At 41.5% G+C, this 27,209-nt stretch overlaps 1 protein-coding gene across 5 annotated transcripts in view; it reads right to left on the bottom strand.

The window, feature by feature from the left end:
- The window catches only part of TSNARE1 (t-SNARE domain containing 1), a 490,869-nt gene that overhangs the window by 96,631 nt on the left and 367,029 nt on the right, over positions 1–27,209 (bottom strand). Inside the window, exon 12 of one of the 5 annotated variants that reach the window (XM_030512241.1) lies at positions 18,803–18,868. The exons of the other annotated variants lie outside the window; for them this stretch is intronic. Within the exon in view, the coding sequence (XP_030368101.1) occupies positions 18,809–18,868 (60 nt within the window). The 3' untranslated portion in view covers positions 18,803–18,808. The remainder of the gene's footprint in view (positions 1–18,802; positions 18,869–27,209) is intronic. 5 annotated transcript variants of the gene reach the window in all.

The following is a 27,209-nucleotide window of genomic DNA, read 5'->3' as shown; positions in this document are numbered from 1 at the left end:
TGTGCTGATGCATTTTGTTAAAAGCATTTAGCTAGTTTTAATTATTTAACTTTTTAAATTAATAAAAAAAAGTAATAAATTAAAATATTATTTTCCACACCTGTAGGGACAATTCTCCCAAAGAAATTTAGGATCTGAGGCTCAAAAGCCTCTACCAGCATTTGAATGTTTGCTATAATGAAGCTGGTTTGTGCCAGTGACTGCTCTCTCTTCCACCCACATCTGCAGTAATACTCACTGTGTTCTTCAGCCTTCCTCTGCCATTGATGAGGAAAGAAAGATCAGCCTATGATCCTGCATACACAGAATCAGTGAATCATAGAATCACAGAATCATAGAATCACAGGATGCTTTGGGTTGGAAGGGACCTTAAAGCTCCTCCAGTTCCAACCCCCTGCCACGGGCAGGGACACCTTCCGCTAGAGCAGGTTGCTCCAAGCCCCTGTGTCCAACCTGGCCTTGAACACTGCCAAGGATGGGGCAGCCACAGCTTCTCTGGGCAACTTGTGCCAGGGCCTCACCACCCTCACAGTAAAGGATTTCTTCCTTATATCCAACCTAAATCTCCCCTCTTTAAGTTTGTTTCTATTGAATGTTTCTGTTTCATGTTTCTCTTGAACTATTCAATGAAACAGTTCATGCTATCTTCATGTGGCATCTGCTTAAAAAGAGGAACTTAACAGGGCTGGTCAACCCATGTCTGGCATACAGTTTGTCATGGCAAAGTTACTCCAGCCAATTTTTGAACAAATTTAAACCAGGTGAATGTCTTTAGACAATAGGTACACTGCACTGCATTGAAACAGCTTATTAAGTGTAGTATTAAATGTAGTATTAATAGAACCACAGCCTGAGCTTTCCTGTAAGCTACCGTATACCTTTCTTTGAAGCTCATATTGTGTTCATTTTAATTCCAATGGCTCAGTGCAAATAATGAGAGTAGCAGCTAATTCCCAGTTAAGCTTTCTCCAGTTCAGTTACAGTATTTACATGGTGTGGATTTACATCTCCAACATATCAAGCTAGTCTGGTATTCGTCATTCACTCTCTATAAACCGGTGCCTCAGACACCTCAGCTACCCTGTGAGCATTCATTAAGGAACAGTTACACTTGTGGTTAGCTACCTTCTTTTCATAGAAACCAGTGGGTTTATTGTTCCTCGGGTCCTACTTGGTGCCTCTTCAGTTAAGATGCTGTCCCTGTTACTCTTCATGCTGGAACGAACTGAGAACAGTAACATGCTCATTTATAGCATCTCATCTGAAAACTGCTACTTGGAAGCTGAGGTGTGGTAGCTTTTTCAGCTGCTCTAACCTGACTATATTAAGCTAGTATTCACTCTAGCAATGGAGAACCCTTGAACTATGCATTGAGTAGGACTCAAATCTCCTGTGATGGTTCCTAAAACTCAAGGTCATACCAGTCAGCTCCAAGCAGATTACAGAAAATTAATCTGTCGTGAGGAACCATAAGCAAATTAGCAAAACAACATTAATTTGGTTTTGGTGCACATGCTTCCGATAATAATGGGCCTGTACTGCTTAAATACATTATCTCAACTGAAATCCATACCACTTTGGAGAAACTTTCCATCTCAGTTCTGTATCACGCACTCTTCATGTGCAATTGTGCTTCATGGTGATGTTCATACCACCACAGAAACTTTACAACCCCAACACGGTTAATCTTTGAAGATGTATTTCTTTTTCAGTGGAAAGCTGAGGGAAGCATCAGCCCAAAGAAAGCTGTAATAGCCACTGTGAAAATTATTAACATATGCAAGCCAGAGGGGCATCTGATTGCACATGGAACAAATTCCTTTACTGAGTTTCTAAAGCATTCAGTCACTTTTTGTGACTGCATGACACCGTATGTCTGTATGACACAAAGAAACAGTCATTAACCTTTTTGGTTATATAAACCCTTTTTCCTTTGCCTTACTTAATATCTTAGGGTAGCCTAGTTGCCATGTGTGGTGTATCACACACTTTGCATTGATAACCAGTCTCAAACACCTATACGATGGGATAAATACCTAACGGGAGGAGTCTTTGTCTTCCCACTAGAAGCCTAGATAATTTAGCTTGAACTAGATATATCACACTTAGATCATTAAAGTTACCTACAGCAAATCCTACTGCTTTTATAGATAATTCATAACCTGTTTCTTAAACTGAAGTGACTCTCATACTTCTAGCTTGCATGAAGACTCTGAGTGTGCGTTTGCATACTATGCAGCGTGACCAAACCTTCCTTCCTTAAAGGTGTTCAGTCTTCAGGTGGCCACAGTGACCACAGGACATTTCCCATCCACATTTCCAAGGGACAGATTTTATGCCCCATTTCCTTTGGTCTGTTTTTTAAGAGCAGGCTGCTAGGGTTTAAAGAGGAATATTTTTCCAAGTGGGCTCGTTACAGATCAGCTCTTTAATTGCACCTACTAAAGAAGTAATGCACAGTGATATGCTGAATTTGTCCCTAATTAAAAATACTGTACTTAAAGCTTGCATGATTCCCTTCTGCTGAAATCTTTAATCAGAAGATGAATAAGGCTCTGGAGCCTTGATTAATAATAGGACCAAGAGTTCTGCAGCTGAAAATGCCAGGGTATTAAATATCCTTAAGTCACCTGGTGTCCCCATCTAATAGAGATCCTGGCAACGTTACTTATGCAATAGTACAGAGTAATTGAAGCGTAAAGTTACAGGTCCCGAATAAGACAAATGATGCTAATTCTCCTGAAGACAAGCCTGACGTGGATGTGGGCACTAATGTAATAAACAAGATACCTTTGTAATTGCATCATTAAATAAAATAAATGGCCTTCTTCTAAGTATTACCCATGAAATCTAACGCCCTGGTAAGATGCACTGAAATCCCAACAAATCAAAGCTTGGGAAAACACAGGGATAACTATCCTAAACAAAAACCACTCAGATATGACAGTCTTGAAAGTAAGATGAATTTCAAAAGCAAAAAATTATGCAAAGAAGAAAAAGGTGTCAGATTCTTTTACTAAAAAGTACTGGGTTTGTATGACACAAAGAAACAAATCAAACATAAGCCAAAGCTCATATATATGAGCCATGTTTTCTCTAGGCTGGTTTCAGAACAGCTGGTGGCAGAACAGATTCACGGTTCCCCGTAGCTGTGAACAGTTCAAACAACATTATTAAGAAGGTTCCTTCCTGAATTTTTGGGTACAATGACCTCTTTTTGAAAAGAACTGTGTCATGCAATCATACTTCTTGGGTATTTCACTGTACTTGGCTATTTCACTGAGACATTGGTACTTCAAATGCATAAAGGAATGGAAATGATAAGAAATCATTCCACAGCAGTCCCAGGTACCACTAAAACTGTATGGGGAGAACTGTCACAGGAGCACTGGAGAGTACAGCAGAATTCAGAGCTGGAGAGGGGATGCTGAGATACTTCTCTTGATATCTATTTGTTACTATGATTTATTTAGGAGCACATATTGAAAGGGACATCTCCATTGGTGCCCTGTCCGCTGCTATTGCCACCTAAACCCTAGTCAGATGGTCTCCCCTGCACAGTAATAACCCAAGTTTAGAATGAATGTATTGATAAACATTTTATTACTCTCTGTTCTTACAATAGTATTGATCTTGGGGATAAACAGTTCTTTTCACCCCTTATTTTGCTATGCTACCATGCCATATAGAGACAATCTTAGCTACTAGCGTTTCTGCCAAAGTGCCATGTAAGGAGCTCTGGTTTTGGTCATTACTCTCGAAAGCAAAAGGTGCATTTCCATGCTGGAATTTTATCTGTGCACTGCCAGTATTTCCATTATATATAGTCAATAAAATTTATATATATTAGAATATATAATGATATATATATAATATAATAATATAATATAGTCATACATATAGTTTCTTATACAGTCAATAAGAAACCAGCCAGCACGTTTCAATGCTAAACTGAAGATTGCAGCAGGTATAAATGCCTTTCTTCACGTAACATCTCCCCTCTCCCCACCATATCAGTAGCTGTGTTAAGCTTTGCTCTTATCTGAACTCACTTTTGTTGCTCAGAATGATATACCATACTTTAAAGTCCCCACAGTATCTGGTACTATGGCAGCAGTCCCTCCTTAGCACTAGAAATACTTTGCCTACCACATCCTATTGCCAGATGCATCTTTTCATGGTCCTGTGCATTAATAATTTATTCTTTGCCTGGGATGCACAAGCTTTTTTCTTTCTCATTTTCATCTGATGCGACATGGTTTACAGTGGAAATTTTAAGTCCTTGAGTGAGCAACCTGGTACTTTCTGTTAAGAAATATATTTGCTGCTTTACTAACATAGGAAAAACTATTCTTCCTCTGTGATATCTGGTTTTTTTCCTTCTGAACTATCAATACGTCCTGACTGTGCACAGAAGTAAAATAACATTTTGTGAAAATACTAAATAAGATTAGTCCCAGTTTGTACAACTGATTCAAGTCCAGCAGCTACTGATCATTTCTCAACATCTCCCCTTAAATCCGTGTATTACCCACTTTAAAGCATCTTCTGTAATCTCTAGCTTTTTCATATTAAGTATTCATTTTCCATGTGATACTATATCAAAGAGCTTACTGATTTTTACATGCATCCCATCAGCTTAATTTTCTTATCTAAAAACGCTTGAATGTTATCATAAACCAACTATTTTTGTAGCTGACTTAGCAATTGGATGTTGGTCTCTAAAAATAGATTACATGAAAAAAGACAGATAAAGTACGGTCGTATGATTTTGACCTATAGTTTCCAATGGTATGGAATGGTATGTGAATGAAAAGCTTCTGTTTTCCACCCAGAAGTGGCTGCGTACCACTAGCAAGGAGTGCAATCCTTGCACATACAATGTGAATATGATCCCTGGGAAGACAGATGAGTGGAAAATTATAGTGAAAGCAGTTGTAGCCAAATAAAAAGATCCCTTGTGACTCCATCTGCAGAAAATTAAGTGTTATTGAAAAATAAAATCTTTTTTTTTCTGGTTTTTGTGGTGTTGCAGTGTAATAATTCTCGTTGTTTTGGCTGAGGTGGAACTTGAGTTGAAATGCACGTTTTAAAGACCATGGATTTGTAGAAGCCTCATAAAATGCATAATATAATGTGCACTTATAATAAATATTGTTAATCATGCTTATGATAGTACTTACAGGCCAGGAAAAAAGGGGTCTAGTATAGCAGGCACTGTGCAAATACTGTCAGTCCTTTACTAAAGTCATAATGCCATGTTGCAGAATAAGCCAAGCACTCAAGATCCCTTTGCCACACTCTGCATGGTACCAAGCAGGTCTCAGACCTTATGTGGGACATGTTGACCTTCCTCTCATAACATGCCCATCCACGTTTTGCCATCTCTCACTGCCAGGCTGTTAAGGCTCTGATACAATTTCTTTCCTGCCTACCCAGGCAAGAAATAATCAAAGAAGATGAATTGCATAAATGTTTCTCCCAGACCTTGCTTATCACTTTAAATAAGAAGTGAGTTTTATGTAAGCAAATTCATTTGTGTTTCTTCGCTTATATTTTCATTGTGAGGCTTAAATCAATGCCAGATTAAAGGCTGAGAATATTCTGCTCAATAGTTATTACATTTCTTCTTTCTCCTGTTCTATGCAGTCAGCTTAAACACATAGCTCAGTGAGGAATTTGGCCAGTTTTTAAGACATTAAAGTGTACAGAAAGTGGAGTAATTCTGCAAAAAGATGTGATGGAAAAAGAACATCAGAAGCCCTCTTGAAAAGACAAACAACGAACTAAAAGAAATAGTCTAGTTTGACTTGTGAGCAACAGAAATTCTAGCAAAACAAGCTCTGATCTTCATCTCAGAAAAGAACAAACATCCTTGGCAAATATAACTCTTCAAAATCTTATTAATTATAACAGCTTGGGTTAAAAACTTCATTTTGAGCAAGGAAAAAGGGATTGGTGGCTTCAGGGAGAGCACCGATCAAGTAGGAACTAAATCAGGCTATGAAGATGTGAATCTACACCAGCATGGGCCATGGGCAAGCGAAACATGGGCAGAACCAGAGGGAGGTTTTCCTCACTGCCTCCAATATTTAGGTTAAGATTGGTCATGGTATCTTATGGATGCTCCTCTTTGTCTCTGATTTTCTCCTTTGAGTCAACCAAACATTACTGACTGAACCCCACTGACCCTGAATGGTGTTTGTATTCCTGAATCACTTGGGTATTTCTTCAGAGAAGAGTGGTGCAATGCAGGGATACAAAGGTGAAAGATCTCTTCTGCACCAGAGAAAATCCTATGCTGCTTCTCTTACCAAAATGTTCTCAAGTATCTCTACAAAGCAGCGCATTGTAGGATGCAGGTGTTTCTTTGGAAGGATTACTCAAGTTACTTAAGCCTATACTAAATACTGTATCTCATGAATCCCAAATAAAACTCAGGAAGAAGTATGTCCCTTAAAAACAAAGCTTTGGCATCACCCAGGCTGCATTTCATGTCTTTATTACCTTCAGTTTACAATACAGCCTTTACCTTTTGCTTGCCCAGGACATGCCTGACATCAAGGGAACTGGCACTTCCTGACAAAGGCAAATCCTAACATTTAGATGACACTATGGGGAGTCAAAGCTCACATAGTTTTCTTGGAAAGCTTAGCCACAGGTTTCATCAGGAGACAATCGATCAGTGGACCATTGTTCCTTAAAAGAGCTAGGATGAAGTCTGGTTAGCTAAAAATACTCAGCCTAAGCGCAGGACTGCATTTTGTCTGTCTTAGATCAGATCATAGTTTACCATAAGATTCTTGAGGCCTGTTTAGAATAAACAAAAATAAATTAAAATTCCATTAGCAATGTTATTTTGCTTCAAAAATAATAAATCATAGAATCATAGAATGGTTTGGGTTGGAACGGACCTGAAGATCATCCAGTTCCAATCCTCCTGCCATGGCCAGGGATGCCTCACACTAAACCATTTCACCCAAGACTCCATCCAACCTGGCCTTGAACACTGCCAGTGATGGAGCATTTACCACTTCTTTGGGCAGCCTGTGCCAGCGCCTCACCACCCTCATAGCAAAGAACTTCTTCCCTTATATCCAACCTGAACTTGCCCTGTTTCAGTTTAAACCATCACCCCTTGTCCTATCACTACAGCCCTTGATGAAGAGTCCCTTTCCAGCATCCTTGTAAAAGAGGCAAACTGCTCAGATTTTGTTTGATTTTAGCTTTGTACAACAAAATCTAACCTTAATTCACCATTTGTTTTCTAAACAATGTGTCATCTCATCCCCAAAATGATTACAGTATAATTAAAGAACAAACATATTGAACCAGAGTTGTATCTTCAGTTTACACAGAAAATATTAGACAGAGGTAAAGAACTTTCCCCAAGATCCCCTGGATCATATATGGCATCTTTCAGAAACGAAAATTAATTCCAAGTGGCCAAAATATAGTCCAGATATTCAAGTGTGCCTCCAAACAACTATTAGATGTTTGTCAAGAGAAATAGAAAGTTTCCTTTTCCTCCACGAAGAATAGAATTTAAACATTCAAAATTCAACACTACAGTTGGCAGTGATGACATAAACCAAGATATCTGTAATGAGAAACCTGTCTGTTCTAATAGAATCTCACATTAATCACTTAACAGATTAATAATCTCACCATAACTGAACGCTGCATAAAGAATATGCAAGTATTGGAGAAAATAACAGATTTAATTCTAGTTTAAAATCATTCCTTTGAGGTTTTTTCCCCCTCCAGTTTGTAATATTGAACTTTGTACTGTCAGGAATGTTTTATCTCTCTGCTTCTTTGCTTTCCCTGACTTTTGGATGTGAATTTCACAAACCACTTATAAACTCACTGTCTTCCCTGAAGATACAGTGCAAGCAACATCAACAAAAGGCCCTCCTTGCATTCACTGAACTAGAAAGCAAGATTTTGTACCTTAAAAATACTCTTGTTGGAGCATAAACTCCTGGATGCCTCCAGAAGGTTAAGTAAATTGAGAGGGACTGTCAGTTCTACAGGGGCTTTGCTTTCAATACCTGTGAGTTTACTGAAAACAGAGGGTTGAAATTAGCAGAGCACAACACCGCATTTAAGGTCAGATGATTTCCTTTGAATTTTAGCCTCTCTGAAAAAGCAAAAAGCAGTCAGCACACAACTGAGGATCTGCTGTGCTTTGCAATTTGGCATGAAATCCTATGCGATGAAAAATGCTGACAGCTAAAGCTACAGTAGATGATGTCTTCCCTTTCCTTTTCCCTTTCCCTTTCCTTTTCCCTTCCCTCTTCCCTTTCCCTTCCCCTTCCTTCTTTCCTTTCCCTTTCCCTTCCCCTTCCTTCTTCCCTTTCCCTTTCCCCTTCCCTTCCCCCTTCCCTTCCCTTTCCCCTTCCTTTCCCTTTCCCTTCCCTCTTCCCTTTCCCTTTCCTTACCTTTCCTTCTTCCCTTTCCCTTTCCCTTCCCCTTTCCTTTCCCTTTCCCTTTCCTTTTCCCTTTCCCTTTCCCCTTCCCTTTTCCTTCCCATTTCTTCCTGACCTGAGCATACTTAATGCTCAATGACAAGCTAGTGAACAGTGGAGTTTATGGCTGAACCTTCTCACCCAGATGCTTCTATTTGATTACATGACCTCCATCTTAAATGTCAGTGACTTGCATAGGAACCTAGACACCCCTAGATACCAAGTACATGCATCAACACTGTAATCATCTAAAGTTAGGTGAGATATGCCCTATTCTGCAGGCTGCTGCACCATATGGTGGATGGGAGCTGTCCTGAGAACAGTCATTTTTGTGACCCTTCTAGCCTAGTGGGCACCTTCATGCAGAAATCTCTTCCCTGCTGACTGGAAAAGCATCTGTGTTACCCTGTCTTACAATCATTAAATTCCTGCCCAGCCTAACTCTTAAAATGTGGTGTGGAAGAGTACCAAGTACCTGTGCCTGCACCATACGCTGGAGACCATGAAGGCAGCATGCTTCCATGTAGGCAGTGCAAGATCCTGCCTGATATCAAATGGTTATTGAGTAGTGGAAAGAAGTTATGAACGTGTGACAAAGAATGCCTGATGTTTTTACAGAGTAATCTGAAATGTGCAACGTTGCTTGCAGAGTGTTGTATTTACATCCTCTCTTGCCAATTACTGAGTTGTGCTGCATGGAGCCTTTTAGAGACTAGACTTATTTTCTAAAGTGTAAGAGAATGTGAGTCAAAACCACTCATTACATATTCTCCTAACTTGGATGTTGTCCTCCACAGTAGGTTGCAACTATTTGTCATTACACTTTTTCTGTTAGCAACAAGAATAAAAGACTCTGAGCCAAACCCCAGAAATATCCAACAAGCAATTATAAAACTCCATTAGGAAATAGCTGCTAGTTGATTCTGCTTATTACAGCAACTCCTAATACCAACAATCCACTTCTAAAGTCAATTTGGGCACCTTGCACTGGATGATGAAATTTAAATAACACATTCTGGAATTTTCCAGGATACCTTTCATTCTTGGATGTGGTCACGGAATATCCTCCTGAACTAACACCCTTTTGTTCGCTTTTATACTGGCTGAGAACACTGGGGCTGTTCAGTCTGGAGAAGAGAAGCTCATGGAGACGTCAGAGCAGCTTCCAGTGTCTGAAGGGGGTTACAAGGATGCTGGAGAGGGACTCTTCACCAGGGACTGTAGTGATAGGACAAGGGGTGATGGGTTTAAACTGAAACAAGAGAAGTTCAGTTAAATATAAGGAAGAAGTTCTTTACTGTGAGGGTGGTGAGGCACTGGCACAGCTTGCCCAAAGAACTGGTGAAAGGTCCATCGCTGGCAGTGTTCAAGGCCAGGCTGGACAGAGCCTTGGGTGACATGGTCTAGTGTGAAGTGTCCCTGCCCACAGCAAGGGGTTGGAACTGGTGATCTTAACGTCCTTTCCAACCCAAACCATTCTATGATTCTATGTGTTCCAGCAAAAAGGAATCCACCTATGTATCTATTCTACATGTATATGAAGAAAAAAAGAAAAGGTTTTACAGTGTTAGAATGTCTTTTGGGAGAAATGTTCTTTCACTTTACGCTGAGCAGTGGAGTTGGTGATATATTATTGATCATGACACAGAGAGCAGAAGTATAACAGTAGTTCTGCTACAGACTGCTCATTGACTTACTTGCACAAAGCTGCGCTACTAAAATCGTCTGCTAATATAGAGCCCTAAAAAGAATTAAATAATCTGATACAAACTCTGAGCTGGAGGGAACAGTCATACCTCCCACAGACTTCAAAGGCTGCTGCACTAGACATACCTTTTTTATCTCTCTGATATGTATTTAATCCTCTCTCATTTCCTTTGTCGCTTCAGCCAAGATCCAACAACAAAAATCAGCATATTAAATACATGTCAGTTATCTTCAGGTACGTTTGGAGTAGACCAATAGACATGTTCTCCTTGAAGATGAGAAACTGAGAAGGCTAACGAAGTATTTCTCTGCCTATCAGCCCCTTTTCTCCCTTGTTCTTTCTAATAGCCAGTCACTGATGAAACTTCTCTATTGAGCTATTTCTAATCTTTAAGGCAAAAAAACACACATGTGTGCATGTATGTGTGTACGTTTGACAGGATTATGAGCTTTTACTATGGGCAGTAGCAGAACTACATTGTATTGCAATGATCAGCTTGCAGAAATGATCCTAATGAACAGAAGCAGAGCTAGTAAAATAGACATGGCTGTTGTCTTCTGTTTTGTTGGGGAAGGTTGTGTTTGGGTTTGGGATTTTTTGTTGATTTGTTGGGTTTTTTCCCCAGCAAATCTAAACAGGAGGGTTCTAAGGAGACACAGGACCTGTCATCTCCAAATGTACTCTTATCTAAAGCACCTGATGTTCTTGTGAGACCTCACTTGGAGTATTGTGTACAGTTTTGGTGTCCTCAACATAAAAAGGACATGGAGCTGTTGGCGCAAGTACAGAGGAGGCCACGAGGATGAGCAGGGGCTGGAGCACCTCCCTTATGGAGACAGGCTGAGAACATTGGGGCTGTTCAGCCTGGAGAAGAGAAGCTGTGTGGAGACCTCAGAGCAGCTTCCAGTGTCTGAAGGGGGCTACAGGGATGCTGGAGAGGGACTCTTCATCAGGGACTGTAGCGATAGGACAAGGGGGAATGGGTTTAAACTGAAACAGGGGAAGTTCAGGTTAGATATAAGAAAGAATTTCTTTATTGTGAGGGTGGTGAGGCACTGGCACAGGTTGCCCAGAAAAGTGGTAAATGCTCCATCCCTGGCAAGGATTCAAGGTCAGGTTGGACAATGTCTTGGGTGAGATGGTCTAGTGTGAGGCATCCCTGCTCATAGCAGGGGGATTGGAACTGGATGATCTTAAGATCCTTTCTGACCCAAACTATTCTATGATTCTATGTGCAACTAAGAATACCTGGGCATCCCACAGCTAAAACCACGCTCTCTCCCCAGAAATAGAATCTTCACATTTGTGTTGCTTTGTGACTACCCTTGAAAAGGGTGTTTCTTGAAGACTCTACTCCCTGTAGCAGCCCCTTTAAAGGAAAAAAACACTACATTGAGTAATGTCTGGGGGAAAAATATGAGAGCTCAAGTCATAATCCTAGTTCATGCAAAGCTCCTAGTAAAATCCTGAGGAGCTTTGCCTCAAATATCTAGAATGCCTTGTTGTACTGGCTTTTCATTCAGTTGTAGTCTGGACCTAAGCAAGCCTCTTCATCCCCAAATTTATAGGCTGGTGGATTTAAATTTGATCCCATGTCTCATTAGCTTCAAGCTAATGAGCATAATGGAAGGTCTTGGGAAACTTATTTACACTGCATTATACGTAATTGCTGATAAATCCCTTGAAAAGGGACATCTGTTCCATATGCCCGGTGGGAATCAGAAAGTAACATACTTTATATGTAGGTAAATCACAGGATATTAATAGATCTCAAGAAAGAACTGGCTGTTGAGGGATGGGGTGGAGGGAAAGAGTGGGCTGGTGACATACAACGAATGCTTAACCAAGAAAACTTAGAAATCGCTGCTAATGGCTGCTTCATGGCTCAGTGCTGTGCACAGATCTGCTCCTGTACCCCTTAGAATCATGGCATCTATGTGGCTGGGCAGCTCTGAGGTGGAAAAGACACTGAGAAGTGCCTCATAACCCAGGCAGTGCAAACAAAGCACTGGTCTTGCAGGATGCCTGGGTTGAGGTTGGGTTGTAACTGGGAAGTAGGGCAAGGTAGGAAGGTGGCTACTTGTCATTTTTAATATGGCATAAACTGGTATACGCAGATCCCTTGGGTCTGATCCTATCTAGAGGTCATCCAGATACTCAATATAGTGAAAGCATATTGCTTTTGAGGGGAACGAAGAGGATATAAATCCATACCAGCACGACCAAACTAGCCAGCCCTCCCTGACAGGCCCTCTCCAACGCAAGAAGTCTTCCTGCACCATCTTGACACATGGGGACTAAAAATGTCCCACATCCCACGCTGCTGTGGGGACCAGAGACTGCTCCACAGTTAATGCTCCACCTTCAAGCTGTGGACACAACTCTTGCCACTGATTCTAACATCAGAAATCTCCCTCTTTCAACTCAAGAATGGAGAAAGTTTCTTCTGTTAACTTTGACAAACAGCTTGTTGAAACAGACCCATTCAAGATTTAGTGCTCAGTGGAGCAATTGCACTTCTGGTTCCTGTTTTTATTATGTTGTTTTGATTGGATTTTTAATTTTCTTTAATATGTAATTCCAGGCCCTTCAATCTCTGAATTGTCTATAAGGGCATCCGCCACCCAGAATGATATGAGTAGACGATCAGTATGTCAGCGTCTTCCTGGAGCCATTCACCATCGGGGGGGAAACATGCTTCAGTATGAGAAAAAACAACTATCAGCTTTTAGTGCCTTGCTCTGTGGCAATCAATCCTTTTACACTCTGAAATATATAGATAGATATATATATGAGGATTTAATATTCTCCATCTGTTAAAACTCCAGAGCTGCAGCAGAAGGCTCCTATATTTCATACTGAAAGAGTAACAAACTGTCTTCTTGTAAGCTGTACACACACAAAAAAAGGAAAACAAACACAAAAAACCCCAACAACAGCTAAAAGAAACAGAAAAAAAAAAAAAAACCCAAAATGACAAAACCCCCTCACATCTAAAAAAGCCTACATCACCCAAAGGGGATCCTGTGACTAAGTGTGTGTTATACTCATGAAAGCCAAAGGCAAAGGGCTATTAATGTACACTTGAGATCACTTAGAGAAGCCCATGGGGAAACGCGCTAGTATTACTGCCAAAGCAACACGCAAAGAAACTGTGTCTCTGAATACCCTGAAGGGATGAGAAAATGTTTAATAAATGAGTCCTTTCCAGAGGTCAAATATTAACGATTTGTGTGTGTGCTTTGCTGCTGAGATTTCATTTTCTCTGTTCCAGCCTGGACAGGGAAAAATATCAGGAGGCAAAGCTTTGATTAGCACAGAGCTGCATGCCCCAGTAAAGCTAACGCATGAGATTATAGAGTGAGACAGATGCAATATTAATAAGGTGAAGAGAGAAGGAAAAGTGATAGAAACCTCACAAACTGAGCTTATTTGGCTTGATGGTCCCTGCATTATCTCTAGCAAAGAAGGCAGAAGTGGCCAAGGGATAATCTCTGTTGTTCTGGATATTCTCATTTTCTATTTCTCTGATGTGATTCAGCAGAGATGGGGAAGGAGGGGGGAGAAGAAGAGTTTTTCCTGGAGACAGAAGAACGTGAGAACAGACGGTAAAAGTGAGGTCATGGAGAAAAAGAGGAGGGTGGAGATAGGCAGGATGAGAGGCAGATAGGAGAGGAGGAGACAGGGTTGCGGCATCTGAGCAGCCTGACTTCACAGCTCTCATCTTGAGGAATCCTTCCTCTTCATGGTGCAAGCTATGTCCATGCTAAGATATAGCTGCAAGATTTGGGTGACATGGTTTAGTGTTTGGGTGACATGGTTTAGTGTGTGGTGTCCCTGCCCATGGCAGGGGGTTGGAACTTGATGATCTTCAGGTCCTTTCCAACCCAAACTATTCTATGATTCTCTGATTTGTGGCCACAGAGGGCTGAGGGGCAAGGTCTCCCCGTCCACTTGGCACTGCTTGGCACTGTGTAATAATGAGATTCATTAGTGCTATATGCTCTGCTGGAAATACTTCCAAAGGTTTAATTGGAGTCGCACAAATGACTATTTACTTAGGCAGCACTTCATTAGCTGCTCCTGCCCTGCTGCGTAATATGGTATAAATTACTAGCTGGTGTTGCCAGCATCACACCCAAACTGGCTGTCTTGTTCATAGTACCACACCGCTGGTGATCAGCTAAAGGGGATTCTGTTTCAAAGCAGAAAAGATACCATACATGGCAAAAAGAAAAATCCTAAAAGTGATCAACTTTTCAATTTCCAGGCACAAAACTGCTGTATAAAGAAGACTGCTATGCACTGGGGAGCAAAACAAACTTGCTACGCATGGCATGGAATTTTTCACAAGCCTTATGAATCATCACAGCCCACAAAAAACTGCCCTTCGCAGTCTCTCTTTCCTTCACCCCTTTTGTTTTTACCCATTTTCTTCACGGAAATTCCTCTCGACAGCACTAAGATATCAGGGAGCAGGGAGAAATAACAGGTCAGGCAAGATGCTTTTTAGTTTGCAAGAGTGTGAGACCCAGAGCTTGGTCCTGTGATGTTAGGGGGACCTGGGACACAGATCTGTTCAGTTGGAAAGAGCCTTGGGTGACATGGTCTAGTGTGAGGTCCCTGCCCATGGCAGGGGGTTGGAACTGGATGATCTTAAGGTCCTTTCCAACCCAAACCATTCTATGATTCTATGATTTTAATAGTGGAGAACAGAGGCAGGTGACAACATCCCATAGTTTCTCTACGCTCTTCTAATTTCAGCTGTTCAGCTTCAAAAGATCCAGTTCCAGCTGCTGCAGCTGCAATTGTGCTGCAATCATCCTATAATACACAACGAGCTGGTTTATATCAATGGGTTAAAACTGAATGTCAAGCCATATAGGTTTTACTTCTCTATTGAAATGCAGCTGTCCCTGTGTCTGCATGTGTGCGTAGCTAACATTGCGTGGCCCCAGTGTGTGAAGCACAGCACATTTCTTGCCATTTAAATTACAAAGCATAGGGTGGGAAGGAAGGGTTTCTACGTGAAGATTTGGGCTGAGACAAGTAGAAACTCCAAACCCTGCAAATTGCTTTCTGTGTGATTTCTAATGCCTACAGACTTCTGAAGCTACTGATATATAAAGACGCAATCACAGCCTTTATTATGAATTAAACCTGTGAATTCCTCCCTTGAATCCACAGGGAGACCTTCCCTATAGCAGCAGTGGTCTGGTGGACAGACAGGTACTGGACCTGCAGTCCTCATGGGCTGCCTCATCAGCATGGTCTGCAGGTAAGGTCTATGCGCTCCAGCAATTCATAGATCCATTAACCTTTACATGAGGGAAGGATCAGCAAGGGCTGTGAAATCCTGATGTGTATTGAGTGATTTTCCCCATAGCACCAGCTAATCACCCCAGCGTTTGACATAACTACTCAAGCATAGGACTCAAACATTTCCTGAGGCTTTTCCATCCCAACAGCAATTCTGCTTTGCACTCATTAGCTGGATGAGAGGAGACGACAGGACAGCCACAACCTGCCACATAACTCTTTAGGCTGCTTCACTTAGCTCTCAAGACCTGTATTTCCATTCTATTCTATTCCTTTTACACGGTTTCCGAGTGCAGCATCTTCTCTGACAATCCTCATTTTACAGGGGAGAGAACTGAGCCATGGAAACCTAAACCTTACCCAAAAGACTTGGGGAACTGGGAAGATCTGGAGGGATATATTCAAAGCCCCAAAGCAGGAAAGTGGCCAGGCACTTTTAAAAGCTGTAGGAAGCAGTTTGTTGTTAGTATCTAAAATCTGTGCTCCTCTGGCTTCAAATCTGCTTCTAGTAGAGCACCATGGAGGACAATACTTGCAAAAAGAAGTAATAAAAACAGAAAGCAAAATTACTTTCTCAGAAAAAAGAGGTTAATAAGGCAAAAATGCAACCATGACTAAGATGAACACCATCAGTGTAGGTTGCCGGGTTTATTTTCCATGTTCTTGATGTAAAATTGCAGAAAATCCTAAATGGGCACTACATCATACCATAAAGGTATGCCACCAACCTAGATTCTCCCCTTGCACAATAAATCAGCATACTTCCAATGCAGGCTACTGACTTGAGCAATACTGAATCACACCAGAGAGAAATCTGGGATGCAGACGCAGATGACGAATGATGTGTGCTAAACATCCATAACCAATCACTGGGCTTTCTCTCCAGATTTGGTCAGACCAGTACAACCCTAGAGTGGGAAAAGCACCGATCACCACTTTCAATCCAGAGAATCCATCCCTGAAGCTGCCACCCATCGCCTCGAGGGATTCCCAGGGATCTTTATAGCTCATGTCTGCCTCAAAACTGCAAAATCCCAAAGGATTTAGCAATATAAAGATGCAGAGCATCCCACCTCTTGAAAACCTTCCTACATTTGGTAAGCCATCTTCTTCTCCGCCTCCTCGTTCACATCTTACAATCATATTTCCCAGGGTTCCTCATGCAGTCAAAGCACTGCTACATGCACAGCCTTTTATGCAAATTATTTTCTTTATTTTTATGATGTATGCAAATGAAGTCTTTACTCTGAACATTCTTTATGGTGCTATAAATGTAAGAATAGATCTTGAATTAGCCCTTTTCATTGTCAGAGCGGCGCTAAAACTAGCTGAGGGATTCAGAGGCTTAAATGTGTAAGCAGTTTGGTACAAAACAACTTTTATATCTTGTAAAAATTAAGGGTCTGGGCTGAGGTATTTGGGTATTAAAAGAAGATCTCTAAGAAGGTAGAAAAATTGCATGTTTTTCAGAGCTAAATGAGGATTAAGACAAGAAATCAGTGAGTGAAGCAACCTGTGGTTTAACAGCCTCTTTCTTTCTAGTATCCCATTACCTATATTAAGCAGTAACTTCCAATGGCAGATAAAGATGGCAATTACCTATTTCAGCAGGAACAGGATAAACTGGATGATGTTGTGTTACTTTTGTTCTGCCTTTGGTGTATTTTCATATGCTTAACTTGTACCTGATAGCCCACATTGCCCTAATAAATGGGTTACTTGGCAATATCATCAGACGCAGTATCATCAGATAACCTCCACTTTTACATTTCCAGGAAAAAAGGAGGTGCAAAGGCAGGGAGGAATCAGAAATAGGGAAGAACTGGCATAAGAGGAGGAGATGAGGGGTGAACAGAAGCCAAGGACTGGTGGTGAAGGGGAAGCTCTGGTGTAAACACATGCTTGTTGTAGCTTCTAATTGTGTATAACTCAGGCTGCTGCTGAAATGCATTTTCTCCCCACTTAATCTGACCATCTTCTTCATGGAAAGATGGCAACTGAATCCCAGCCTTATCCAACAAAGAAAGATACAGATTTCTGCAATTGGGATAGTAGTGTACAAAGAAAGAGCCTCTCAGGACAAAATCCCCAAGTTGCAGTATCAGAGGAATAAGCCATGTATTCTTCCCAGCAGATATTATAGACTTAACATGTGCTTCTTTGATGAATGGAGGAAAAGGTGTGGGAGACGCTAGCAGTTGCAGAGGGACATTTTCCATAGTTAAAAAAACCCTCTACATTTGTAAATATGGATAACTATTTTCTCTTAATCTACTGATTTACAGTGGAATGTGGAAATGTAAAGGTTATTCCACTCAAAACTTCCCCTCCATTCACAGGCCGATAAGAGCACTGGTGATGGATATTTTAATAATATCAACATTCTTAAATCTACTTATATAGGAAAACAAGAAATTCGCTGCTCTAATTGTCCTGAGGAAGCACAAGTCTACTATATTTTTTGTCTCCCTGGTGACTTTCATGAACACAATACAAAATAATTAGCCTAACATCTGTAGGCAAGGAATAGGAGGGATGAAGGGAACTTTGTTCTCACATTGTTTGAAGTAGACAGGAAAGCTCTGTGAAGACAGAATTGATTGTCTGTGCTTAGGGTTTAACTGCACATACCAGCCAGGAAAAAAAATGATGCTAGAACTCTGTTTGCTGTGGGAACAGGTTTAACACACGGTAAGAGGGAAGGTATAAAGGGTATAGTGCAGGCCTGACAAGGGAAGCAGCCCAAGCCATGCTGCCTTCTACCTTGCTCAACAGAACTCAACCTGCTCCTGCTGCTATTTCCAAGCAGCATCATTTGCCCACTGACAGTCATTAGAAATTCATTAAGATTAATTTAGACTTGACTGTGTAACCAGTTCCTGCTTCTTACTTCCCTAACCCAGGAGAAGAGATTAACATCTCTTTGCTCACAGAGTAGTTGCTTCTGAGACCTGCCCTAAAGAAGGTCCCTTTGGTTATGTCCTGTCCATGTTCACACTGCTGGACCCCAAGATGCCTCCACTGTGCTCACATAACATCTTTACTTCCTACACCATCCTACCATGCAGGACAGAAGTCCCATAGCACTGAAAAGGGAAGAGGCCAAAGATCTGCTGGGAAGAGTCTCATGGGATAAGGCCGTAGAGGAAAGAAGGACTCACAAAAGCTGGTTAATATTCAAGGAACATCTTTTTCAAGAGAGTTTCCATCCCAGTGAATAAGAGATCAGGTTAGTAAATGCTGTTTTGTTGATGGAAAATAAAAGCAGAGTGAGGCAGAGCATCTTTCTGTGCCAAGAACTGACCTGAACTCAGATCCCGATTATTTCTGTAGCGATGAGGAATCTTTCTTGCCTAGACCTCCAACTCCCCTACAATGGAAAATAAAATAAAACAAAACAAAACAAAATCATTTAGCCTAAGACTTCTATACAGCCATTCCACCAATGTTACCATGGAAAATCAGAGTGAAGAGTTTGCCTCCTGAACTACAGCTCTGATTTTGTAATACACTTGGCTGCAGTAATCTCTTTGTTACTGCATTCTCCATACAGTACTGTCCCATTCTTCCATTCAGAGTCCAAATGGGGACATTTCAATGAATATATCTGCCACATCCACAATGGCAATGGCAAAAGGAAAGAAAATCATATTGTACAGAAAGCATGGAACTGTGAATAACCTGAAAGTAGCACAATGCCATTATATCATTTAATGAGATGTCCTCACATTGAATATTGTGTTCAAGTTCGACTGTATTGCCTCAAAAATGAAATGAAATGAAGTGAAATGAAATAAAATACAGTAGGTAAGAGAAGGAGGGGGCAGGAATAGGCAAGGAAAATGACCAGAAGCCTAGGAGGACTTAGGAACAAATCGAGAGAGAAGAACAAGCTATTTTATTTTGATCAAGAGTATGACAGAATTGTGACTAGGAGAGGGAGAGTTTGGTAAGTAAGATAGACAGGGGAAGGACAGAAGGAAGGGAAACTGGGAGAGCTACAACAGCACAGCACTGTCAGAGGAGGACAAGGGACAGAAAAGGAGAGATGAGCATTTTGTGTTGTGGACTACTGAGTAGATTTCCTAAATTACAGCTTATGCTTTTGTTTTGCGAAGGTTTGAAAACCTGTTGTCTCTCTGAATCCTAAATAAGCAGTTGAGACAGATGGAAGATGTTTTACGAGTGTGAATTCTTCTTGTAAGAAAAGCCAAATGAAATTAATGAAATGTAATTAATGGTAAGGAAGAGAAGCATCTATCTAATGTACATGGCTACGCTGTTCACACACATGAATGGCTGAAATGAAGTTTTATTACAAATAATATAGCATCATGAAACACACAATTAACCTGAAGACTTCTGGCCACAGATCTCCCGGATTTCCTACTAGGTAAGTATCAGTCTTATCTAGGCCATCCAACTAAGTTCTATCTTTTGCTGGTGCAGCCTGTTACAGTATTTCAAGAGGCTGAGGAAAGCCCTGACACAGTACACATCACCACATCACAGAACACCCACTAAAGGCTTTAGTGTCTTCAGCCAAGATCTACAGCAAGCTGCTCTGGGTACAGAGGGTGTAGAGCAAAAGCCAAATGAATCATAGAGGAGTTGGGGGGGGTGGATTTAAGTGATTCCTAGGCTTTGCAGAAGACCATCAGATCAGAAGTGAATGCCTCACCCACCCTCGATGTGTACAGAATAATAAAGCCTTGGGGCTGGAAGCATAGATGTGATGTGAAAAAGCATAACCAAATCTTTGTGACTGACACCTTCTTAATCTGACCTGTTCATGTTCCCACTGCTCTGCTGATCAACATGCTCTGATTGTATGGGCCATTTCTGTCCAAAGCACATCTTCATACATTCGAATTACTCTAACTTGTGCATAACTGACTACTTTCAGACACGAAAAGCTGTATTCTGATTATGACATTAGCACAGGTTCAGGTTTGTAAGTCGATGGATATCTACTGCGCAGGTGAACTGCAGAGGTCATACAACAGACACACACCTGAATCCTTTGGCTGAAGTATCAGCCACGTCCTCAACACAGAATCATAGAATCATAGAATAGTTAGGGTTGGAAAGGACTTTAAGATCATCTAGCTTCAGCCCCCTGCCATGGGCAGGGACACCACACACTAGACCACATTGCCCAAGGCTCTTTCCAACCTGGCCTTGAACACTGCCAGGGATGAAGCATTTACCACTTCTCCGGGCAGCCTGTTCCAGTGCCTCAGCACCCTCATAGTAAAGAACTTCTTCCTTATATCTAACCTGAACTTCTCCTGTTTCAGTTTGAACCCATCACCCCTTGTCCTATCGCTACAGTCCCTGATGAAGAGTCCCTCTCTAGCATCCTTGTAGTCCCCTTCAGATACTGGAAGCTGCTCTGAGGTCTCCACACAGCTTCTCTTTTTCAGGCTGAACAGTTCCAACTTTCTCAGCCTGTTCCTCATATATGGAAGAACATCACAGAACATTATTATTTTCAGTGATGAACATAGACTGGGATTGTTCTGTCTCCTCCTGAAACGCCGCAATCTCTTGGAACATAGGTACTGGCCTGTAAAGAGTATAGAGACACTGCATGAGGGAATTGGGATGGAGTAGTGGTATCTCTCTCACACACACAAAAACTTGTTCCTCAACTGCCTGCACTTAAAGGAATTTAAAATGCAGAGCATAAAATAGATGCTAAGTAAGAACACCAGCAGCCTGCAGAATAGGTTGCACACACTCTACGGAAAGCTATTGAGGGAGAAATATTGCCATAAATTGTGTTAAGTACAGTGTGTTGAGTCAGAAGCACAGTTGTGATGAAAATTACAATAGCAGTTTGAAGGCAAGCCATTGCATGTCATGTACAGTGCCAAACAGTTCATACAAGGGCTGCTTGATGGACTCGGCAATAGTAATTACTGGTGTTTTACTCTCCCACAAGCATTCTCCAGGAAAGATGCACCCTTCCTGGAAGAGATTTGGCCCAGTTTGAACAAAGTGGGAGTTAAAATAATACACACTGATTACAAAGAATCTTTGGGTCACATTTTGCCCTCATTCCTCCCAATTGTTTGGACCTAAACCCTCTCGCTCCTGACCCTGCCTCTCTCAGTTCATTTTATGGCAGCCTACCTCATGGCTGCCTGTTTCTAGGCTACCAGCAACACAACGTCTGGCAGGAGTGCCAGCATCCATCCTTCCCCATGAACCATAGAATAGTTAGGGTTGGAAAGGACCTTAAAATAATCCAGTTCCAACCCCCTGCCATGGGCAGGGACACCTCACACTAGACCATGTTGCCCAAGGCTTTGTCCAACCTGGCCTTCAACACTGCCACGGATGGAGCATTCACCACTTCCTTGGGCAATGCATTCCAGTGCCTCAGCACCCTCACAGGGAAGAACTTTTTCCTTAGATCTAACCTGAACTTCCCCTGTTTAAGTTTGTACCCATCACCCCTTGTCCTGTCGCTACAGTCCCTGATGAAGAGTCCCCCTCCAGCATCCTTGTAGCCCCCTTCAGACACTGGAAGCTGCTCTGAGGTCTCCCCGCAGCTTCTCTTCTCCAGGCTCAACAGCCCCAATGGTCTCAGCCTGTCTTCATACGGGAGGTGCTCCAGCCCCTGATCATCCTTGTGGCCTCCTCTGGACTTGCTCCAACAGCTCCATGTCCTTCTCATGCTGAGGATACCAGAACTGCACACAGTGCTGCAAGTGGGGTCTCACGAGAGCAGAGGGGCAGCATCACCTGCTTCAACCTGCTGGTCACACTCCTTTTGGTGCAGCCCAGGACATGGTAGGTGACATAAATGCTCACCAGTTGGTTGAGGTTGGACCTTTCTGGGCTGGCCTGTTCTTCATGCCATCAAAGCAGGACTTCCGTGGCTTTCAGGAGAGGCAGGCTTTTGCACACATAGGTAAAAATCAATTCATAAAAAGGCTGGCTTAAACTGGCCTGTAAATATACCAGCTCAGCCTCAGACTGGATTTGCTTTCCTGTGCTGTATTGATGATAAGGGAAAAATATTTCGAGCCATTTTCAGTTAAAAGGTAGGGAGCTTAGCAAGCTCAGAGCTTCTTGAATACAGAGAGAATCGATTTTTCCCCGAAAGAGCTGATGGGGAATTTCTCTGCCATTTATACAGTTCTCCTGCCAGATGACTGCTTCTAGCTTGATGTAGGAAATCTGCTAAGGAAAGGACGAATGGAGGTGTGACAAAATATAGCTTTGTTGTGTTGCTTCAGCAGCATCAGCATCTCACTATAAGTGCAGCAACCACCACTTCAGGGTTCATCCCTATGTTTCAGTCCTCCCATTGTCCATACTGCTGGGTTCACTCCCAGACCAGAAGCAACTAGTTCCCTTCCTGCAGAGACAAAGGTGATCTTCAAGGTGGTTGTTTGAACTTGTCTGCTTCGAGAGTAGGGATGTGGACCACAGTGGGGGATGCTTCCTAAAGCAGGTCAGAAAAAGAGACTTGTTTCTTCTAAGTCTCTGATACCAAAAGTTCTTTGGAGCCTCTGATATCAAAGAAAGGTCACGTTGACTTAGGAGATCTAACAGATTCCTGATGTCAGCTTCCTTCAATACTGAGAAGAATATGGATTGGGCACGCTATTTTTGGAGGCCAAAAGCAAACAATGAAATTAAACCAAATGAAACTGGATTTTTCTTTTGAATCCTATTTAAGAATAAACTACATCTAAAGAAAATCTAATTTTGGGCTACAGACCCCTTTTAGTCACCAATATTCTTGCCATAGTATCAGTGACTGATTTTCCTTCATGAGGACAAAACTGGGGCTGCTACTAAGTTTTCTTTTGTGGGAGGAAGCTTTCACCCTGAGCTACTGCCCAAACACATTTTGCATTGCGCAATAATCCTTATTCATATCTTTTTGTTGTTCCTTTAACTGACAGATCAATATAGAGAATTCAGGACCTGGTAAAGAATGTGCAAGCAGGTTTCTGAATCATAATACATAAGACATGTTTGCCCCCTGAGCAGCAGTAAGGATATAATTGGCAGATCTTTTTCTTCTTCATGCACTCTTAACTTGGCCAAAAACAATCTGACAGGGAAGCAGAGAGCAGAGAACACTACTTAGGTTTAGGAGAAAATGATGGCCTGTAGCGTTAGCCTTAGTTTACAGGTAGTACATTAGTCATATTAGGAAGACCAGACTGGTCCAGAACATCACATTCCTTAGGGCTGCTGTAATGAATGAAATATGAATACCATCAGTCTTTGAACCACAGGTGAACAAATCTGAGAGACACAGGAGAATGAGCAATAGCCCTCCACTGGAAGAGACGACTTCACCTGCTGCTGAGCAGTCCAAACGAAGGAGGATGCATGAAATAAGGATGTCAAGCAGGGTAAATATGAGTCCTATCCCAGACAACTTAGCAATTAATCCTTAAGCTTTCCTAATGCAATTCCCCAACACAGGAGCCAATGCTGTGACAATAAGACAGGACAACGGAGGAGGACAGCGATGAATGAACTTCTGTACCATCGCGTTCTTTTACTACTTGTGCCAAGTCCTATGTTCTCCTAACATACCTATTAAGCAAGGAGGCAGGACGCAGACCCTGCTCTTTAAAAGTTGCTACTGCTTCTAAAGGCCTTAAAAGGAACAATAGCACTGTCACAAAACACAACTGTAAAGTCTTAAAGCTGGTCTATGGCTTGAGAGACTTTGATTATGGTTTTTTGTTCCACTAAACCCAAGTTCAAAGCCCATGAGAGATGTTTTGAAGATGCCATCTTTCATGTTACGTGTGTATATGCTTCCCACGGTTGGTTTAGGCTCCCAGAATAAAGGCTGAGAAAGGGTATGACCAATGTCTATAAATAAAGCAGGGGAGTAAACAGCAGGGAGGGAGACAAGCCAGTTAAACTAACTGAAAAAGTTGTCACAAGGACAAATGCTTGTAAACTAGCCATAAAGACATACAGACTGGAAATGAGAATAAGGCTGTCAACCTAAGAGCTGTGAAGCTCTGGAACAGCCAGAGTGGGAAGTGGTGTGGGAAGGAACAAACTGATGGGTGTGAAGATAGAAACTGATGCATTTATGTTCCTAAATAATGCATAAATAATGCTGGTTGTATGGACTAAGTATCACCCAGCTCTCCTCTCCTTGCTAGCACACAAACTTTGGGGACACAAACATGGTTTCATTTTTTGAACTGGCTTGTGTTCAACACTTCTTTCTCCTCCAGAGAATCAATAAATAAATACTTCCATAAATAATAAATCTGAGGTGGAGAAAACAAAACAAAATGAAAGCACCTACAAAAACTAGAGAATGAACCATCCTCTAACCCCAGAAGAACTAGGCACTCAATGGCAAAGAAAGCCCTCCATGCACAAGGACTGCATGTCCCTGAAGCCCTGTGAATGCTTCATTTGTCCGTACAACTTGAAACTAAGTACATTTAACAAATTGCATAGTGCACACAGACCAAACCCACTGATATATGATGGACATATGAGAAAATTTTGGTTCAGATGGGAAAACAGTAAGAAATCAAGATTTCTTCTTCTTTTTTCTCTCTCAGATCTAAGTCCTTATGAACAATTCAAGCAAGTTCCACAAAAATGAGTGCTCTTAGAAGATGACTGACCCATTTATATTCATTTTTAATACATCTGGAAGACCTGAGCAATTTCAGAGAATAGAAATGTAAAACAAACAACACAAACTCATTTGTAAATGGTGTAATGAGATGAATAGTGGAATACTGCTGTTCTTTAGGGAAAAGAAAGAAAAAGAGAAAAGACAAACTAGATAGTGGGTGGAAAAGATACACAAATATTATTTTAAAGCTTTAAAGAGAGAGACTCAAAGAGCTAAACTGATTGCTTAGAATAGCTTTCTGTTTCAGAACAGGTTAAAGTGCCTGTGAGTATGATAGAACACAGTGCCACACTAGGGATTAATGCCTCTGGATCTGTATTCAGGCCCCACTTTCTCGTCTCTGTTTACTTATAACACTCAGTTTGATGAGTCCTGTGATGTACTGCTTTGCGCTAAATAGCAACGACCTGATCCTGCCTGCAGCAGTACCTGGATGAACAGTTTCTATGTCCTTTATAAAGACATTGATGTCAACAATTTACTACCATATTTACTCTTCAGATCATAAATAAAGCAAGAGTATTGAGTTATCTGAAATATAAAGAACTGCCTATAATTATGATGGCCCAAACCGGCTTTTCTCTGTTACCTGGAGTGGAGAGCATCCTCTTCCTAGTTCTTCTAGTGGACGCTATTGCGCTTTCTTCCTAAGATATTTTTCCTTTGGTAGCAAGCACAGAGCAAAGTCCCTGTTTCAAAGAAAATTTGCCAGTATTTCTGCAGCAAGCATAGCAGAATAGCCGTTTATGTCCAGAAATAGTGGAAAAGTGGGAAGAAAATGAGCCATAAAGTGCCCACTCAAAGATGGGGAAGTAGAAGTCAGGGCTTCTAGATCCCATTGCTGGCTCCCTAGTGATTCCTTGTGTCAAATGCCTGGGGCAAATCTGGTGTCTAAATGCAAAGGAACCTGGCTCCAAAGTTCTCTCCTCCCTCCTTCAGAGTGGAAAATGAATATTCCTTAGCCTTCACCTTTCCCATCTTTGTTTCAATGCTAAAATTGGTGCTGATTTTGTAGAGGAAGCCCCTTTGTTTCATCGTCATTACATGTGGTACACAAGACAATAGTGAAAATAGAACAAAGCAAGTAGAGGCTGTAAGTGAAACTCTGCCGCATTTATTGTCATTTCATGGGTTGCAAACCAAAGAAGAGACTTCACAAAGCTATTCATTTACTCAATTATGGCTGATAGATGTTGGCTCTTTCATTCTGGAGAATCCATCTCCTGCCTCAAAGCTTGTCAACTAGTCCCTGAGTGACACTACAACCTTCACTAGCAACAGATCTCAGGGCTTCATTATGGAAACCTTTTATATTGTTCAATGATTTGTGTGTGTCCGCAGGTGCCACAAATCTACATGCACAGAGAAGAGAAACACGATGAGACAGTTTGGTTTCTTAGCATTTTCTCCAGTGGAGTAAACAAACATATTGTTCATTTTTCACAAAAAGAGAGCAGTGGTAATAGTGTGTTCTCAGCAACTCAGATCAAACAGATCCAAAATGCTCATTAACTGTTGTACTACATGGTTGCCCAAAGAAGTGGTAAATGTTCCATCCCTGGCAGTGTTCAAGGCCAGGTTGGATGGAGTCTTGGGTGACATGGTCTAGTGAGAGGTGCCCCTGCCCATGGTAGGGGGTTGGAACTGGATGATCTTAAGGTCTTCTCCAATCCAAACCATTCTATGATTCTATGATTGCTAGAGATTGCACTCTGCCTATAGTCCTACAGAGACCCCAGAAGCTCTCCACTAGTTCTTACAATCAGAAATCATTGAGGTGCTGGAGTGTTACACAGCACACAACAAGAAACTGCTTACCACTGGGGAAAGTCTCCTAATCCAGACAGTAATAGTGAAGTTGGAAGGAAAATACAATGAACCATAAATTCACATGGAAAGATAACAGCTAAAATCCACCTTGACAGTTCACAGGCACAGTTAGCTTTTGTTTCTTTTTCTTAATTGTATTAAGAAAAGTTCTGATACAATGGAGAGACTCCACTGGATTCAATAAAACTGCTCCAATTTATTCAACCTAAGCTTCTGTCTGACTTTCTGC

This window comes from Strigops habroptila, chromosome 1 (genome assembly GCF_004027225.2).
Source record: "Strigops habroptila isolate Jane chromosome 1, bStrHab1.2.pri, whole genome shotgun sequence".
Classification (NCBI taxonomy): Eukaryota; Metazoa; Chordata; class Aves; order Psittaciformes; family Psittacidae; genus Strigops; species Strigops habroptila.
This window is presented reverse-complemented; position numbering and strand designations above follow the sequence as displayed.